This window comes from Gymnoscopelus braueri, assembly GCF_963280865.1.
Source record: "Gymnoscopelus braueri genome assembly, chromosome: 16".
Lineage (NCBI taxonomy): Eukaryota > Metazoa > Chordata > Actinopteri > Myctophiformes > Myctophidae > Gymnoscopelus > Gymnoscopelus braueri.
The window spans coordinates 2,077,356-2,095,770 of record NC_137616.1 but is presented as its reverse complement, the minus strand read 5'-3'; the positions used below and the strand labels follow the sequence as shown (position 1 = coordinate 2,095,770).

The following is an 18,415-nucleotide window of genomic DNA, read 5'->3' as shown; positions in this document are numbered from 1 at the left end:
TCTGTCTTTTTGCCTCCCTCCTCAAGCTGTCTTTCTGCCTCCTCAAACAGTCTTTCTGCCTCCCTCCTCAAACAGACACCATTAGTTACATTTGTCATTGACTGACTGACTGACTTAGCCTACTGTCAGTGGTGGAAAAAGTACTCACATGTTTTACTTTAGAGTAAAAGTATCAATTCACTGAAATGTAGATATACTTTGTTACAAGCAGAAGTCCCGTATTCCAAATGTACTTGAGTAAAAGTACAACAAGTATCGGCATCAAAATATACTTAAAGTACGAAAAATCTTTTGAAAATAGCAGATCTACAAGCTCACAATGTGTCGCGACGCATTGTGAGCTTGTAGATCTGCTATTTTCAAATAGCCGAAATATATATATAGGGCTGAATGTCTGTCTGGTTGATTGATTGATTGATTGATTGATCGATTGATTGATTGATTGATTGATCGATTGAATAATATTGAACGTCGTTTGGAACAACATAGCTGTTTAAAGTTCAGTGGGTTTGATTGGTCTTGCAGTGAAATCAAACATCAACCTGTTTTTATTTAAATTAAATCCCCTTTTCTCTCTTTAAGGCCTACTTCATGCTGTTGGTTGTATTGATTCCTTTTCGCATTACTTGTCTTGGTGCTGGCAGACCAAAAGTTTCTATGCTGTCCTCATGCACCCTCTACAGGGTGTATGTGCGTGTGTGTGTGTGTGTGTGTGTGTGTGTGTGTGTGTGTGTGTGTGTGTGTGTGTGTGTGTGTGTGTGTGTGTGTGTGTGTGTGTGTGTGTGTGTGTGTGTGTGTGTGTGACTGTGCGTGCCTGCGTGCGTGCCTGCGTGCGTGCCTGCGTGCGTGCCTGCGTGCGTGTGCATACAATCTCCTCTACTCTGAATTTTTGACAATTCCTTATGGCTTTTTCAGCAAAGCTTTTAGAGTTAAATAATCCAGGTGACCATTTGATTCAATATTTATACACATTTGTTATTATTTTAGTCTAGGAATGTTTTGTTCTTTCTTGTTATTTTAATTTAGGAATGGTCAGAAAACACCCCTGACATAACTTCCATGTCCCCGGGTGACCCCATAACATTATATATATTGTCGCTGTCGGGCAGAAACCTCCATATTTTAACTTACTTGATCATACTACAGCATCACACAAATTGATCAAAAGTAGCACATCGACAAGCTTGAAACGCAGCGGCAAAGCAATGCATTTTGAGCTTGTAGATCTGCTATTTTTGCTATTTTTTATTTGAAACCTGAAAAGTAACAGTTTTGGATATTCCTGACAGACACAATATATATATATATATATATATATATATATATATATATATTTATACTTATATTAAGTATTTATGTTTCCTAATACTTGTGGTCCTATGTGTACCGCGTTTTCGTCTCATTCTCTTAATTCTATGGTCCGCCTATCAGCCCCAGATGTTTCTCATTTGTAATCAACCAACATGTGTGTATAAAAAATGCAGGTGTTTCTCAAATTGTGTTTCAGACATCAGCCACCTATTGGTTGCTGTGGTGATGATGTCATGACAGGTGTTTGGCAGAGGCATATAGGTTTAGATTTGATTGTATATTAATTGTATATAGATTATTTAGTAAGTCCAAGTCCAGCCTGGTGACAGACAGGTGGTGATCATCAGGCCTTGTTCAACAGTAGCCGGGTATAGGGTTGGGACCCGGAACCGGAGGAAACATTGAGGAACCGGAATCGGTTCCATCACTTTTGCCCTAAATGTATTTTTTTTTAGAATTTATGTTCTCTTTGACATGCTTATATAATGTTCCTCTTTCTTTCTGGAAAACAACCACAAAATAAGGAGCTTACGCAAAAACTAATTTCACCAACTTGTTTACACCTGTAAACTAGATGTGACAATAAAGTGGATTCTGATTCCTTAAGTTACTCCTAATGAGAATCATGGCATCCTCAATTCTACCGATGTGTACCCTCCAGGAGTTCAATAAGGACTGAGTATTTTACAGTGTAGATTAATAGTTCCAGTTTAGTTTAGTTCAGGTATTCTCAACCTGGGAAGGTTGAGAATACAGCTGGGAAGTTGTCAGTTCCCAGCTGATGTCATGTGGGAGTTCAGACTGCTCCAGATCGCACTGAATAACTGCTAGATTACATAACGTCTTCAGACTAGGACTTAAGTCCAAGATGTAGGCCTACAGGTCATCTTTAAAGAGGATGACACGATCTCCCACCATGCAAAAGCACATCCTATACATTCTTTCCCCTTGGGCTCAACTGTCTTCCAGTACAAGATCTCTGGATTGAATTTCCACAGATCTTTTGAGATCGGTGAGTTAGAGTTCTCACCACCATTATGTAAGGCTGAAGGACCGTAGCTTCCTTCTGAAAGAAGCTGTGCAGAAGGCGTGCTCAGCCAGCAGTTGGTCTCTGTGTCAAACACATTGATATCATAAATAAGAAAAAGAGGTTGCGCGTCAACAATGGGTTTTCTCAGTGGAGTGCTAGACCCAAAGTCCAGTATACATATCAAAAAAAGGAATTACAAAAAATTCCAAAAGGGTAGCACATCCAAACATTTCAATTAAATGGGGGACAAATTACTCACATTTCCATTTTTTTTAATTATTGGCACACCAATAAAATGAACGCTTACGTGTTTCGGCTATGAGCCTTCCTCAGAGCATTCATATCACATAGATTCAACTCACTTTATACAAAAGGTCAGAGTTCACCAACAGCTGAAATCTCAAGTCAATCACCAAGGTCCAATCACTAGTATGCAAGAACACAGGCAATTACAGGTAATTTGAGGCATATATCATAAAGTAACAAAGTAACACATCCAATAAACAGTGAAAGGGGCATCAAAGATAGTCTTAACCCAAAAAGCATTTTAAGCTATACTCGTCATTAAGTCCATTGGGTGTCATAGTGTTGAGTGTGTATGTATATCCACTGCATTTCTCTCTGGGCCAGTTTCTTTAGAATATCACCTCCTCTGATAGGCATCACAATTTTCTCAATCCCACAGAATTTTAATGAAGAGGGTGAACCATGATTTGCTTCAGCATAATGTTTTGCGATTGCATAATCCATATTTCCTGTACGGATTGCAGTTTTGTGCTCTGATATTCTTTGTTTGAGGGATCGTTTAGTTTGTCCTACGTATGCAAGACCACAGGGACATAACAGCATGTAAATCACATGTGTCGATTTGCAGTTGATAAATTCACGAATAGGAATCTTCCTTCCAGTGTGATGATTGAATGATTTCTTGTCTGTTGTGTTGTTGCAACAGACACAGCTACCACATCTATACATTCCAGTTGTTGTCAGCCATGTGGTCTTCTTTTGAACCATATTTGTGTACATGACTGTACCTTTGATTGTGGGTGCTCTCCTAAATGCAACAAGGGGTGGGGATTTGCAGAGGTCTTTCACAGATGGCTCTGTTTGGAGCACATGCCAGTGTCTGTTGAGTATCTTTTTGATTTGTGAAGCATAGTACTTATATTCAGTACAGAAACAAGCCCAACAAGGATTTTTTGTTTTTGGTGCATTAGATAAGAGATCAGAGCGGGAGGTGCTAGTTATTGGCACATTGTATGGCTTTCTGAATAGAATTGGAAGAATAGCCCCCGTCCTTAAACCGAGTACTCATAATGGTTTGTTTGGTGTGAAAGTCATCATGATCTGAACAGTTACGTTTGAGCCTCAAAAATTGACCTACTGGGATGTTGTCCTTTAGGTGTCCAGGATGGTTACTGGTAGCATGCAAAATCGTATTGCGTTCCATGTCTTTTCTGAAAAGTCCATTAGTTCAGTCTGTGTTCCCTCCCAAAATAACAGGACATCATCAATGTACCGTTTGTATAATTTTATCTTTGAATGATAGGGGTTATTATTGGAGTTATGTACAACTTTTTCTTCCCATTGTCCCACAACCAACCCAGCCACAGAAGGCGCTGTTGCTGTCCCCATTGCAGTCCCAGCCTGTTGGAGGTACCAGTTGGATCCATATTGCATGTAATTGCGACTCAGAACAAGGTGCAACAGTTCTAATAGAAACTTATTTGGGGGGTTTTGTGTTATTTCTCCAGACCAATATTGTGTTCTGATTCAAAGTGCGATTACTCAGACAGTTAAGCACATCTGTTGTGTCTCCAAGGTAGGCGGGCAGATCCTTCACAAAGTCTTTCAAAAAGAAATCAACATATTTTGATAATGGTTCAGTGAGGGAGCCTCTTCCTGAGACAATTGGTCTGAGAGGGGGTTCTTTTGGTTGTTTGTGGATTTTTGGAAGGCTGTAGATGATGGGAGTGACAGGATTCTGATTAGTCAGGTAGGCATGCTCTTTTTTTTGTGATCCAGTCTGATTCAAAAGCAGCTTTCAATAGATTGTCAATTTCAGATTTGTACTCATTCAGCGGATTTCTCACAAGCAGCCTGTAGGTGGGGCTGTTCAGGTTTTCAAGCATTTTCTGATTATAATATTCAGTATCTAAGACAACAACTGCACCTCCTTTGTCAGCAGAACGAATAATGATCTCTGTATTCTCAACATATTAGTTTATTATATATAAATACTTGCTCTTGTTTTGAAATCCCCCCGTTTTAGAGGAAGGCTGATTTCTGTTAGCCAAAGCATCATGACACACCCTGGTGTTAACTTGTCAGGCACATGGATTATATTGATGGAGTCAAATGGAGACTGTACAGCTGTCAATAAATGAACACATGGCGTCGGTGGGAGAGGACATATTGTGTGTTTTGGACAAACAGCAGTGTGGTGCTGATGTTTGTTGTGTGAAGCTTGTCAGAGTGTTTGTGTTGGAGCGCCTCAGTGCGGCTGCAAAGTTCATGTGCAACCTCTTCCAGAGAGAGATTGAGACACTAGATACTCTGCTGGAGAAACAAAACAAACTGCTGAACATTGATTTTGATACGGACATCCATCCTAACACTGCAGGTTGGTAAACACATCCAGTGCGCTGGTGTGTGTGTGTGTGTGTGTGTGTGTGTGTGTGTGTGTATGTGTGTGTGTGTGTGTGTGTGTGTGTGTGTGTGTGTGTATGTATGTGTGTGTGTGTGTGTGTGTGTGTGTGTGTGTGTGTGTGTGTGTGTGTGTGTGTGTGTGTGTGTGTGTGTGTGTGTGTGTGTGTGTGTGTGTGTGTGTGTGTTTGTGTGTGCTCACTGGCTACAGTGGTGGACAGTAACGGCCGAGTAAATGTACTTGAGTACTGTACTTAAGTACACATTCTGAGGAAGTGTACTTAACTTGAGTATTGGATTTTTGTTATACTTGTCATCACTCTTTCTCGAGTATATTTCCAAGACAAATATTTTACTTTCACTCGAGTACATTTCTAGGAAGGCTGTAAAGTACTGAGTAACTACTTTTAGGTTGGCTGTTTTTGTTTCTTCCCTAAAATGCAATTGGCCACACTTCTGCTCTCACACTAGTGTGTTTCTGGCTTTCCCCTCCGCTCGCTTCTTTGTTACATCTTGTATAGTAAAAATCCTCAGCCATTTCTATGTTTTTACCTTGTCCACCTCTGCTTGCTTGCTACAAAGTCAGAAGTTGGAACCAGTAGCTTATCAACACAGGTGCTAGTAAAGGCTGGGAAAGTGTGTTGTTACTGTTGTTTTATGGTCATTTGAAGGCAAAAATAAATTAATAATAGAAAATAAAACAAATCTGGCATGGTGCCCATGAAGTCCAAATTTGGACCCCCCTAGTTCGAAAATGCCATCTGCGCCCCTGGTATGATGTACAAATACGCCCCCTGGACATGATGCTAGTATGTCACAGGGACTTACCCCCAATCCAACCCTTGATGTGCCAAGCAGGCAGGCTTTGTTATAACTCGGCTATAACCGCCCAATCTCAGGGCAGACACTCTAACCACAAGGCCACTGAGCTACTGTGTGCCAACTGGATTATTTGGAATCTAAAAGCTCTGCTGAAAAAAACCTTAAGGAATTGTCACAATTGCTGAGTAGATTGTGTGTGTGCGCGCGCACACACACACACACACACACACACACACACACACACACACACACACACACACACACACACACACACACACACACACACACACACACACACACACACACACACACACACACACACACACACACACACTCAATCTTAGACAGTCTATTCTGGAATGCTCTTCATTCAACTATCAATGTATGGCTGACAGACACATGCAGGTTACCATGGTAACATACCAGTGTTTACACAGGCCAATTTTGGGGGTTTGTTTTAAGGAACCCAGAGCTATCAGGTTGATTTTGTAGTTTGTTTTCCAGTCCAGGTTAAAAACTACAAACATGGCAGACTAGTAAACAGCAACACAGCTGCACCAAACAAATGAATAATGAGTGTTGGACTTTCATACGTGTGTCCAGAGCCAAGGGGCGTGGTCAGTGTGCAAGCATGATAGACTGTTGGTTCTACAAATGATTTGACATGATTTGACAGTCATTGTCATGGTGTTATGGGTAAAAGAGTGCTCCTATAGAAAGTCGCTCTCATTCAAACAGAGGTCATTACGTTGTTGGATAATGTGCAAACATGCTAATCCGTGTACAGTTGTCTGTTGTTGTCCGTGTGTGTGTGTGTGTGTGTGTGTGTGTGTGTGTGTGTGCGTGCGTGCGTGCGTGCGTGCGTGCGTGCGTGCGTGCGTGCGTGCGTGCGTGCGTGCGTGCGTGCGTGCGTGCGTGCGTGCAGTATGGTTACAGTACATAATGCTACTATAGCTGTCAGAGGGAGGCTGTATGTCCCTGTATAGCAGCAGCTGTTCACCAACTGAATGCTAAACCAGAAGAGCATCATGACACCTTTATACCGTGCATGTGATACTGTGAGGGAGTGGAGGGGACTCAGGGGGGTGCATGTGCACAAGCACAACCAACCATTTAATCCGGGAACTTTGGCTATTCAAAAATAGCAGATATGCAAGCTCATAGCGCTTGTAGATCTGCAAATAGATCTGCAAAAAAAAAAACATATTGTGAAAATGTGTGCAAATCTTTGAATACAATACATTTTTTACTAAAGTCTTTGCTTCTGGAGGTCCCTGGAACGAAATATTTTTAGGTGTCATCACTCTCAATCAAGAATCATGGAATGTCTTCTCTTTACTTCCTGTATTGTTAAACCTTGTATGTGTGTGTGTGTGTGTGTGTGTGTGTGTGTGTGTGTGTGTGTGTGTGTGTGTGTGTGTGTGTGTGTGTGTGTGTGTGTGTGCGTGCGTGCGTGCGTGCGTGCGTGCGTGCGTGCGTGCGTGCGTGCATGCGTCTGTGCGCACGTGTGTGCGTGCTTGTGTCTATTTCAGATCATGAGGTGGGAGGAAGAGGACGTGTGAAGTTGGCTTAAAACAAACAAACGGCTACTGACCACAAAACAGTTGGAGCACAGACACCCACAACCAACCAGGTCTGTCTGTCTGTCTGTCTGTCTGTCTGTCTGTCTGTCTGTCTGTCTGTCTGTCTGTCTGTCTGTCTGTCTGTCTGTCTGTCTGTCTGTCTGTCTGTCTGTCTGTCTGTCTGACTTCACTGTGTTAACTTTATTCTTCCTGTCTGTCTGTCCAGATGGAGGTTAGTGTGGTGGAGAAACGGCATCGAACGCGGTCCAAAGGAGTGAGAGGTCTGTCTGTCTGTCTGTCTGACTGTCTGTCTGTCTGTCTGTCTGTCTGTCTGTCTGTCTGTCTGTCTGTCTGTCTGTCTGTCTGTCTGTCTGTCTCTGATGCATGTATTCAAGTGGTTTTGATGTAACAGGGTACATTTAGTAGCAAGTCAAACTAAAAGGCAGATTAAAAAATGTGTTCATGTTTGTCTCTTCTAACTGCATACTGTACAGCAGCATTGCTGTTCAGTCATGGTCCATGAGACCACTGTAACGACGGCAGTGGTGGAAAAAGTACTCACATGTTTTATTTAAGTAAAAGTATCAATACCACAATGTAGAAGTACTCTGTTACAAGTAAAAGTCCGGAATTCAAAATTTTACTTGAGTAAAAGTACCAAAGTATTGGTATCAAAATGTACTTAAAGAACCAAAAGTAAAAGCACTAAAATGTTTGAAAATAGCAGATCTACAAGCTCACAACGTGTCGCATTGCGACGCGTTGTGAGCTTGTAGATCGGCTATTTTCAAATGGCCTATGTATAAAATAGGGCTAAAGTGGTTGATGTATGTTTTATAATGTATAATTGATATCTGCAAAGTAACTAGTAACTAAAGTTTTCAAATAATTGTAGTGGAGTAAAAGTACACTATTTTCCTCTGAGATGTAGTGAAGTAGAAGTAAAAGTATAGACAATTGGAAATACTCCAGTAAAGTAAAAGTACCTCAAAATTGTACTTAAGTACAGTACTTGAGTAAATGTACTCTTTACTTTACACCACTGAACGACGGTTCATAATGACACGTCAAGTCAAGATCAGAATCGATCAATCGCTTGACAGACAGCGAGCCAGTGTAAAGATCTGAGAACCGGAGTGATTATGATCCACTTTAACTGTCTCGGTAGCAGCGGCGTTCTGAACCAACCGCACTCCCTCTGATCGACTTTTCAGGGAGACTTGTAAAGACACCGTTAGGCTACAGTAGTCGAGTCTATTGGAGATGAGCGCATGGACACGTTTTTCCAAATCCTGCTGAGACATAATGTCCTTTAATCCTTGGTATATTCTTAAAGGTGATACTAGGCTGACTTTTTCATGGTGTTAATGTGACTAGGCCTGTCACAATTATTACATAATCATCTAATCGGAATTATTTGAGATAATCGCAATTATTTTTGCATAATCGTCATAATCGTTTCCATGTTGAATTGATTTTCACACATTTTCAAATATAAACAAAGGCAGAAATAGCTGATCTACACACGCTTACAAGGCGTCACTTTGTGACGCCTTTTAAGCTTGTATATCAGCTATTTCTGCAATGTTTACATGATAAAAATGTATTAAATATGTGAATAATTTCTTTGTATATTTCAGTTATTTGTCATATCTGCCCGGTGCAATTTTTTATTACGAAGCCTAAAAGGCTTCATAATGTTCCAATGTTCAATGGCCAAACACACAATTAAACCGTCAATCGCAATTATTTGAGGGACAATTAGTCGTCAACTTAAATTTGTAATCGTGACAGCCCTCAATGTGACTGTTGAAATTCAGGCTCGCATGACTAGCCGGTCATTCTGGACGATTTTGAGAATTGAAAGTGGATTAACTTCTCTCATGAAGCTCCGAGAAAGTTCCCCTTTTATGACTTTTCCTACATATTTGTTTCAAATCATCTCCGTTTTTTTTTTCTTTCTGAAACGTATTATAAATATGAAATAAACACCATATATACCATCTCAGCCGTTATATTTCGGCTAAATTGACCGCTCTCCCCCAGAGAAGAGCAGTTGACACCTCAAGACCCCCGCAGACCGGGCCGCCGACACTCATTGTTCAAGTTAATGGATGATTTGCATTTTCAGCCTGGCCAAGGGACTTCATTAGTCCATTACCTACTAATAATGAAATAATAATAAAATAACTGTGTTGTTCCCGTAAATCTAACCTCTAAATGCTGTATTTCATCGAAGCATTGTGTAAAGCATGTTTATAGTGTAGCAGAGAGAAAGCGAGAGAGAGAGAAACCTCTGCGCAGCGCTGTTTCTATGTTGCCATGTCTGCTTATTATAAGCGACTTTGGGCTTGTTTTTCACGTCTTTCTATTATTATTATTATTATTATTATTATAATTATATATATATAATTACATTATAATGGTAATAATTTTCTACTCCACTACACCTCAGAGGCAAATCTTGTTTGAAACAAAATAAACGTTGCTTTGTTGCTGTTATTTCTAACCTTTGATTGCCTTTCTACAAAACCATATTTGATAGACATGTCTTTGAAATTATTGTAATACATATTTTATTTCATGGCCTTGGAAATGGAAATGTATGCTTTAGCTCTCATATAATAATATCTACTGACAAACACACTGACACGCAAATATTGATTGATTAATGTACTTTATTTAGTAAGACAAAAAAAAACTGAAAAACAGTACATGGAAGTAAAAATGAGATCCCCACATACACAAATCACAAATCATGATGACATATAGGAGACAGACAGAAATACACACTAGCCTACTGCTTCATGTCTCACTGTTTTCTCAGGGCACAACGCATGCAGTAACATTTTCATAGACCTGCCTGCTTATTTCTCTCTCAAAATTTGGCAACACATTTTCAACTCTCACTTCAAAGCGGCGGAAAAAAGATCAGAACTACAAGCATAGAGCTTGTCACGCAGCAACTGTTTTGTGCTTGTAGATCAGATATTTTGCGCAGGATTGGGCACATGTGGAAATATACCAACGTGTTCACGTGTTGCGCTGTTGTCAATGACGTGGAAAGTGATGATAGAAGGAGACGCTTTATGCTTAGGCATAATAGGCAAATAATGTGAATAGTATTATTATGAATAATAATAATATTGGTTTGTCAAGAGATATCCATGTGTTTTGGACAATGGAGACAGTCACGTAATTAGACAGAGGCTTCATATAGGATATCCATGTTTCACTCAAGAGTTTAATGTACTGCTACAGATCGAGCTGTTTTATACGCTTTTTTAAAATAAAGATTTTACATACAGAATCTGCAGTTACCATAGAGCACCAAAGTCTGACGTAATTTACACATCCTTTGTTTGTCTACCTGGTTCGCGGTTTTCCACCCCCATTCTGAATCCCATAGACGTATTTAATATCACGTCAAATAAGAACTGTGTTCCAAAAATAAACAAATGACCCTGGAGGTTTTACTCTTATGGATATGAAGCATCAACTGACGGCGAGAAAACGCTAATGTTACTTCCGCCGAATTAGTAACATTTTCGCCAGTATCAAATATGAGTGACTGACTATCATAAACGATACAGAACCTCCTCCCTGACAATATCGCCGAGACAGTTTGTTTATTTTTGGACCACAATTCTTATGAGACGATTCTATGATGACCCAATGTTATTCTCCATAGCGAAATTACTTTACGAACCTGGGGATGAACGAGTGACGTCAGGACTTCGGTGGTCTATTACAAGTTAGCCTATTTTATTATGTTTCTGCCTGCCTGCAACAACATATGTGAGTGAGCTCACTGACTCAGCAGAGCGCAATTGAGATCTTAATAGCTATTTAGAAGACAATGGAACCCCCCACTGTTTGGGGAGAAGGTGTGAGCTCGTCTGGAGCACAGAGGGGAGACAGTGACCTATAGAATAGCCTGATTTGGGGATCAAAAAGACCGTTTTTCAGGCAGTGTGTGGGATAATGAAACCCCAGTCATGCTAGTGTTAAGCAACTGGTGATGCATCTAGTAATTACATTTTCAATGAGAGGCGAGCTGAGTATATATATTGAATATATATAACATCTGCATGTCATCATTGAACTTCTCATGGCTAAAGGTGGACGGGTGAGGGAGACGATGCACTCTCTCCCTCATTGTGTGAATGTCCAGCTTTCTACGGCACTCTTCATTAAGATGAGATGGTGGCAGCTTTTCGTTTTGTACCTGGAATCAAGTTTAATCAGTTCCAATAATTGAATCAGCCTTTCTCCACTGTGCTCAGGGGAAAACACGCATTTCATTATAGAGACAGAAACTGCGCTCATAATATTCATGTAGTCCGGTGGATTGAGACGAAAATCGTTCACTTTTTCATAAAAGCATGACACTTGGTACACGTGTACAGTTTGGGACCCTAAACATTTTCAGATATAGAGCCATCGCAAAAACACCCCCTGGCGGCCATTTTACTTTCCCCCATTACCAAATAATGTATTTTGCATCATAACTCCTGAACCAAACATGATAATACAGAATATGTGATGTCTACACCGATGTTTTGATGGTCAGTGATTACAATTATATCATGTACAACATCATAAATGTTGTTTTTCTATGTCTTTGTCTATACATTTCTGTCAGTGGTTCTCAAACTTGTTCTTGTCAAGGACCCCCCAAAATTATATGTATTTGGCCGCCGACCGCCGTCTCAAAATATGTTGTTCCAGGGACCCCCAGAAGCAAAGAATTGAGATACAAATGTTTGCTATATATTAAAAGAACAGCAAAAAATTGCAAATAAATAAAAGCTTACATATCTGCTATTTTTGAATAGCCAAAGTATAAAATAATGTTTAAAGTGGTTAAAATCTAAAATGACACAGATGCTTTCCCAACTTAAAACTGTATGTGAGTTGTCCGTATTTTTACGCCGTGGTTTGTCTGATGTCTGCAGTTTTTTAGTCGGAAGAAACCTGAGACAGGAGTTGTGTTGACAGTTTGTAGAAGATCTGAGGCCATGCAATTCGATTTGAAACATGTTTTCTTTTTTTTTTCCAAAGTCGGCAGAACTGTTGGCAGAATATCAAGACAGCAGGAGGGGAATTTTAGTAGGTCAACCTGCAGATCATTTCTGCCAAATTTCATTTAAATTTTTCCACCCCTTCTCAAGTTATTAATTATGTTGTAGACACATGGACAGGACACTCTTCTGCAACGCAATGCTATAGGCCGACAAATAAATAAGTTATGTTGTCTCCTCCCCCTCTCTCTCTCTCTCTCTCTCTCTCTCTCTCTCTCTCTCTCTCTCTCTCTCTCTCTCTCTCTCTCTCCAGTTCCAGTGGAAGCTTCAGCTACAGAATTATTCAGGTTGGTGTTTCATAATTTGTCTATCTATAAATTCATGGAATCTCTGTCCATGTCTGTCTGTCTGTCTGTCTGTCTGTCTGTCTGTCTCGGGCGCCATCTGACCGAACAACCTTAAACTTGGCGCGTGTTTCCCCAGACGACCCGGGGGTGTGTGTGCCAATGTGCCAGGTGGCAATTCGATCGGATCAACAAGAATTCCGAGAACCCGAAAAACTATGAATGTCTGCAACTGTCTGTCTGTCTGTATGTCTGTCTTACAATGGTTACAGCGGGTATAACATAACCTGGGTGGGGCATGCATTCCCAACTGGCATCATTCCCCTATAGTGCACCGGTCTAGTAATAATAATAATGATAATAATCATAACTGTGTAGGACAGGGTGGCGCAGTGCTAAAGTGTCTGCCGACCACCACGGTGGTTCTGGGTTCGAGTCTACACGAACACAATTGGCCCATGTTCAGGGGAGGGTGATATCATTGCATGTACTCCTACGGGCTTGAGGGGGGCGGCACCTGTCAGCGGGGAGTGTTGGGCGAGTAGGACGAAGGCTCTACGTCCTCCTGGTGGGGGCTCCTCACTGGCAAGAGTCATACAACACAAAAGTGTGTTGGGTGGAATTATTTGGCATAACGACATACAGAAAAAGGGGTAAAAATAAAGAAATATTATTCAGTTAAATTGTTCAAATGTAATTTTGAAACTTCAAGGCTTGTTGAGCAACACCCTGCTTCACACACGCACACACACACACACGCACGCACGCACACACACACACACGCACGCACGCACACACACACACACACACACACCTGGGAGTGGCATATCGAGCAGTAATCCCGCGGTGTTGCAGTGGGAGAGAGCGGTTCATAACAGAGAGTGTTTGCTTTGTTTCATTCCATTCAGTAAAACACACACTGGTCACCTCAGCAGCACACCCCATCTTCGCCACTACGTTACCACGGCAACAGTGGTCAGGGAGACGGTGCCGGAGAGGAGACAGAGCACTCCATCACTTAACAACTTCAATCGGTAAAAAAAATACTAAAAAACATGTGAAGCTCTGATTTCTTTAGACCTCGTCGTACGATGGTGTCACGTGTTGAGAATGTCAGATGAAGAGCAAAAAAAATAATAATAATAGCGTCTGGCGCGCATATGAGACCAGGCCCTTAGTCAGCATTTACTGCCTGGGTTTCTTTTTTTCCCCCAAGATAGCACTTGATTGAACTATCTTCTCATAGACAGATGGTACTGTATCCACAAGTTTCCTATAGGGCGTTGTGGGCATCACTTCCTGTCGATTTGATCAGGTATCAGGGATCAAATCGACAGGAAGTGATGCCCATAACGCCCTAGGAACAAAACAGCTAAACCGATCGGCTGATCTTCAATATGTTTTGTTCAGCTGATTGGTTTATTTTTTACTCCTCCTGACCCCTGTATAAGCACTGGGATGTTTTGAACTGGCTTTAGGGCAGCTGTTATTAATTTACTATTGTTATTTATTGTTTTATTAAACAACCTACGAGTTCCCCAACCTACGTTTTTCACAGTGCATGTACTCGTCATACATCCTTGTGACAATAAATCATTGTAGTTTGGCAGTGAAGTAATTTCCCCCAGAAATAGCCTATTCCGTCAATAGATCAACGGCCTGTATGACCACATGTCATTTTGTTTACATATTTTGGTTCGCTTAACAAAGTCCCGTGTGAACGCTAACCAGACCAAATGCAACAATGCAACAATTTTAACATTTGGTCCCTGATCCGGAGTTTATATCGAACTTTGGGTGTGAATGGGGCCTAAAATCAATCTGCTCAGGACTGATCTACTCTCTGGAAGGTCTAAGCAGCTCATCTTCTAGTTAGTAAAGCAGTCATTGTCCAGTCATATGGATGGCAGAGATTCCCTACAGCGCCACCCCAAGTCCTGGAGGTGTAAGGAGCTACCAGTGGTGAAAGTATTAGTACTCCGATTGGTTTTATTTCACCCAAGAAATTACTCTGTTTCTATCGTTTACTCATGTGTTGAACACATGTGTTTTAATTTCAAAATATGTCTAAACATTTCCCAAAAAATGCTGATCTACAAGCTCACAAGGTGACAGGTAGATCAGTAATAATCTAAATCTAGAAATTAAGTTTTGAAATAATTGTGGTGGAGTAAAAAAGTACAACGTATTGAAAAACGGCGATACTCAAGTAAAGCAACCTCAAAATTGTAGTACAGTACTTGAGTAGATGTACTTAGTTACTTTCCACCACTGGGAGGATATGAAGACAGTTCCATTTCCAACTCACACACACACTCACCAAGTCACCTGATCCTCCACCTGAACATTGGTTCTCTGGTCATGTGATTATGTCTACTGAGCATGCTCAGATGGATGTAGTGGAGTGAAAGTAAAAGTATTGGAAATTGGAAATATTCAAGTAAAGTACAAATACCTCCAAATTGTACCTAAGTACAGTACTTGAGTACATGTACTTAGTTACTTTCCACCACTGCGCACGCACGCACGCACGCACGCACGCACGCACGCACGCACGCACGCACGCACGCACGCACGCACGCACGCACGCACGCACGCACGCACGCACACGCACACACACACACACCACACACACACACACACAGCGTGAGCCCTCCAGGTGTTCCATCAGTGTATTGATTGCGTCCTTGGCGCTGACATCAATGAGGCCAATACCATCAATCAATACTCAGCCTGACACTACCTCCTCTCCTCTCCTCTCCTCTCCTCTCCTCTCCTCTCCTCTCCTCTCCTCTCCTCTCCTCTCCTCTCCTCTCCTCTCCTCTCCTCTCCTCTCCTCTCCTCTCCTCTCCTCTCCTCTCCTCTCCTCTCCTCTCCTCTCCTCTCCTCTTCCGTGCGTGCCGTGCGTGCCTTAAAGTACACTCTCCTCTCCTCTCCTCTCCTCTCCTCTCCTCTCCTCTCCTCTCCTCTCCTCTCCTCTCCATCACACTTCTTGTTGGTATGTATAGCTTGATTTGGTGTGTGCGTCTGTGTGTGTGTATGCGTGTGCGCGTGGGTGTGTGCGCGCGCGTGTGTGTGTGTTAGCCACCTGCCAAACGCTGTTAAACTTTTAACGCCACCAGGCGTTTTTATCAGGTAACCAGCCATCGTTCAGAAGTTCCGTTTCCTGTTTACTAATATTTCCTGTGTCTCTCTCTCTCTCTCTCTCTCTCTCTCTATAGCTGTCCGACTCCAGGCTGCGATGGCTCTGGTCACGTTAGTGGGAAGTACGCCCGACACCGCAGGTATGAACCCCCAAACGTCCTCTCTCCTTCCATTAGGGCTGGGTCTGCTGGTGACCCCATAGCTTTAACCATGTCATAGCTTTTGATGCAGGCCACACAACTCAGATGAGGTGTGATGTCACACACCAAACGCCAATCCAGAGCTTCGCTAAATGCAAATTATGCTGAGACATTGAGTGAAACGAAACAAGCACTCCCATGGAGTGGTGTAAAGTAACTAAGTACAGCGGCAGTGGCTCAGGGGTAGAGTGGCCGGGTAGAATGAACTGGAAACCACAATGTTCCCAGTTCGATCCCGGGCTGGGGCGCTCCCCCAGAGTTAGTGTCGAAGTGTCCTTGAGCAAGACGCTGAACCCCTAATTGCTCCCGATGAGCAGGTTGGTGCCTTGCATGGTTTCCTCCGCCATGAATGTGTGGGTGAATGACACAATCAATGTAAAGCGCTTTGGATAAAAGTGCTATATAAATGCACCATTTACCATTTTACTCAAGTACTGTACTTAAGTAAAATTTTTAGGTATTTTTACTTTATTGGAGTATTTCCAATTGTCAGTAATTGTACTTTTACTCCGCTACAATTATTTGAAAACTTGAGTTACTAGTTACTTTGTAGATTTTGATTATTATTACAAAACATACATCACCCACTTCAGCCCTATATTTTGGCAGATCTACAAGCTAACAATGCGTTGCGATGCGACACATTGTTAGCTTGTAGATCTGCTATTTTCAAAATATATATTTTTTGAAAACTTGTGAAATGGAACATTCTGCGTATGATTATTATTAGTATTCCTACATTGCAGTATTGATACTTTTACTTAAGTGCACCACTGCTCCCATGTATCCTGACACCGCCGTGTGTCTCGTCAACAAAGGGAGTCACTGGCTTGTTGTTTTTATGGCGGTCTGTTTTGTTGTGGATACTCTAATTACCCAAACTCTGGAGGATCAAACGCATGCATAATTCATAGGATGTGGAATTACTAAATGGGGGCAAAAACAGTACCGTAAACCTTATTTAGAGAGTGACATTTACATTCATTGAACAGAGGTGATTTTTCGGAGGATTGATTTTATTTACTACTATTTATTTATATGTTTATTTGACAAGGACAATAATAAATAAAATGTATCAAGTTATAAAAACATGAAACCGCATTTTACAGTAGCCAAGGGTAATTTGCGACCCCAGTCCTTGGTGAGGCCTTTCTATACAAATATCTACCTAGATAAAAAAAAATCAGTTACAAAAATGGACGTGCTTGAAGCTACAAGTACAAAAGCAATAACATTCCCAAATGAAAGCAGTGACGTTCGTTAACGTTTTAAAACGTGCATTACATAGTGTTCACAGCTTTGTTTGATTTCAACCAGTATATTTAACCTTTTTATTAAATATGTTGAGATCTTTTTTGTTATTTTAGTTGGTAGGGCATTCCACAAGTGTATTATATCCCTTTTACTGAATAAGATGACTGACCAAAAGTGTTGCTGTGCATTGCTACTATACCTTGTGGCTGGCATTTGCTGATCCCCTTGTGGTGGTTCTATTAGCACCTGTCCCTTTCCAGTGGTTTAAAGTAACTAAGTACACTTACTCAAGTACTGTACTTAAGTACAGTTTTGAGGTAATTTCACTTTATTGGAGTATTTCCAATTTTCAGTACTTTTACTTCTACTCCACTACAATTATTTAAAAACTTTAGTTACTAGTTACTTTGTAGATTTTGAATATTATTACAACACATACACTAACCACTTCAGCCCTATATATATATTTTGGCCATTTGAAAATAGCCGATCTACAAGCTCACAATGCGTCGCGATGCGACACATTGTGAGCTTGTTGTAGATCTGCTATTTTTCAGCCAGCCAGCCACTCACTCACTCACTCACTCACTCACTCACTCACTCACTCACTCACTCACTCACTCACTCACTCACTTACTTACTAAATGCATCTGAGAGTTAAACTAGAAAAAGTGCTCCTCGGAGCACAGGTCTCCGCCAGGTCAGGTACGTTATTCTGGCCTCCTGGTGGCGCTATAATAGGCCAATGTGAAAAGGGTGGCAACCGTGCCATTTATTCTTGCATTGACACTACATTCATGATTTGAGGCATTTTGTTCCAAAAATGTGTTTTGCTAAATTAGACCTGATGGTGGCGCTATAACAGGCCAATGTGAGAAGGGTGGCATTTCTTCCTCGGCCTAGTGGGAATGTGCGTGTGAAATTTCACGGAAATCCCAAGCTGTGTGTATACTTTGAGGCTTTTTGTTCAAAACGGACCAATCCTGCAAACTTTGGAAGCCAACCTTAGGCAATGAGGATGGAATATGGGAAATCGGACAGATCCGTGTTGATCACATGACTATAGTGATACTGTGTA

At 41.3% G+C, this 18,415-nt stretch overlaps 1 protein-coding gene across 1 annotated transcript in view; it reads left to right on the top strand.

The window, feature by feature from the left end:
- Positions 1-7,597: 7,597 nt before the first annotated feature.
- The window catches only part of LOC308102563 (myelin transcription factor 1-like protein), a gene marked incomplete at both ends in the record, with an annotated part of 51,409 nt that continues 40,591 nt past the window's right edge, over positions 7,598-18,415 (top strand). The window contains 3 exons of the mRNA XM_080452333.1: positions 7,598-7,652; positions 12,709-12,742; positions 15,961-16,023. Of these exons, the coding sequence (XP_080308459.1) occupies positions 7,598-7,652; positions 12,709-12,742; positions 15,961-16,023 (152 nt within the window). The remainder of the gene's footprint in view (positions 7,653-12,708; positions 12,743-15,960; positions 16,024-18,415) is intronic.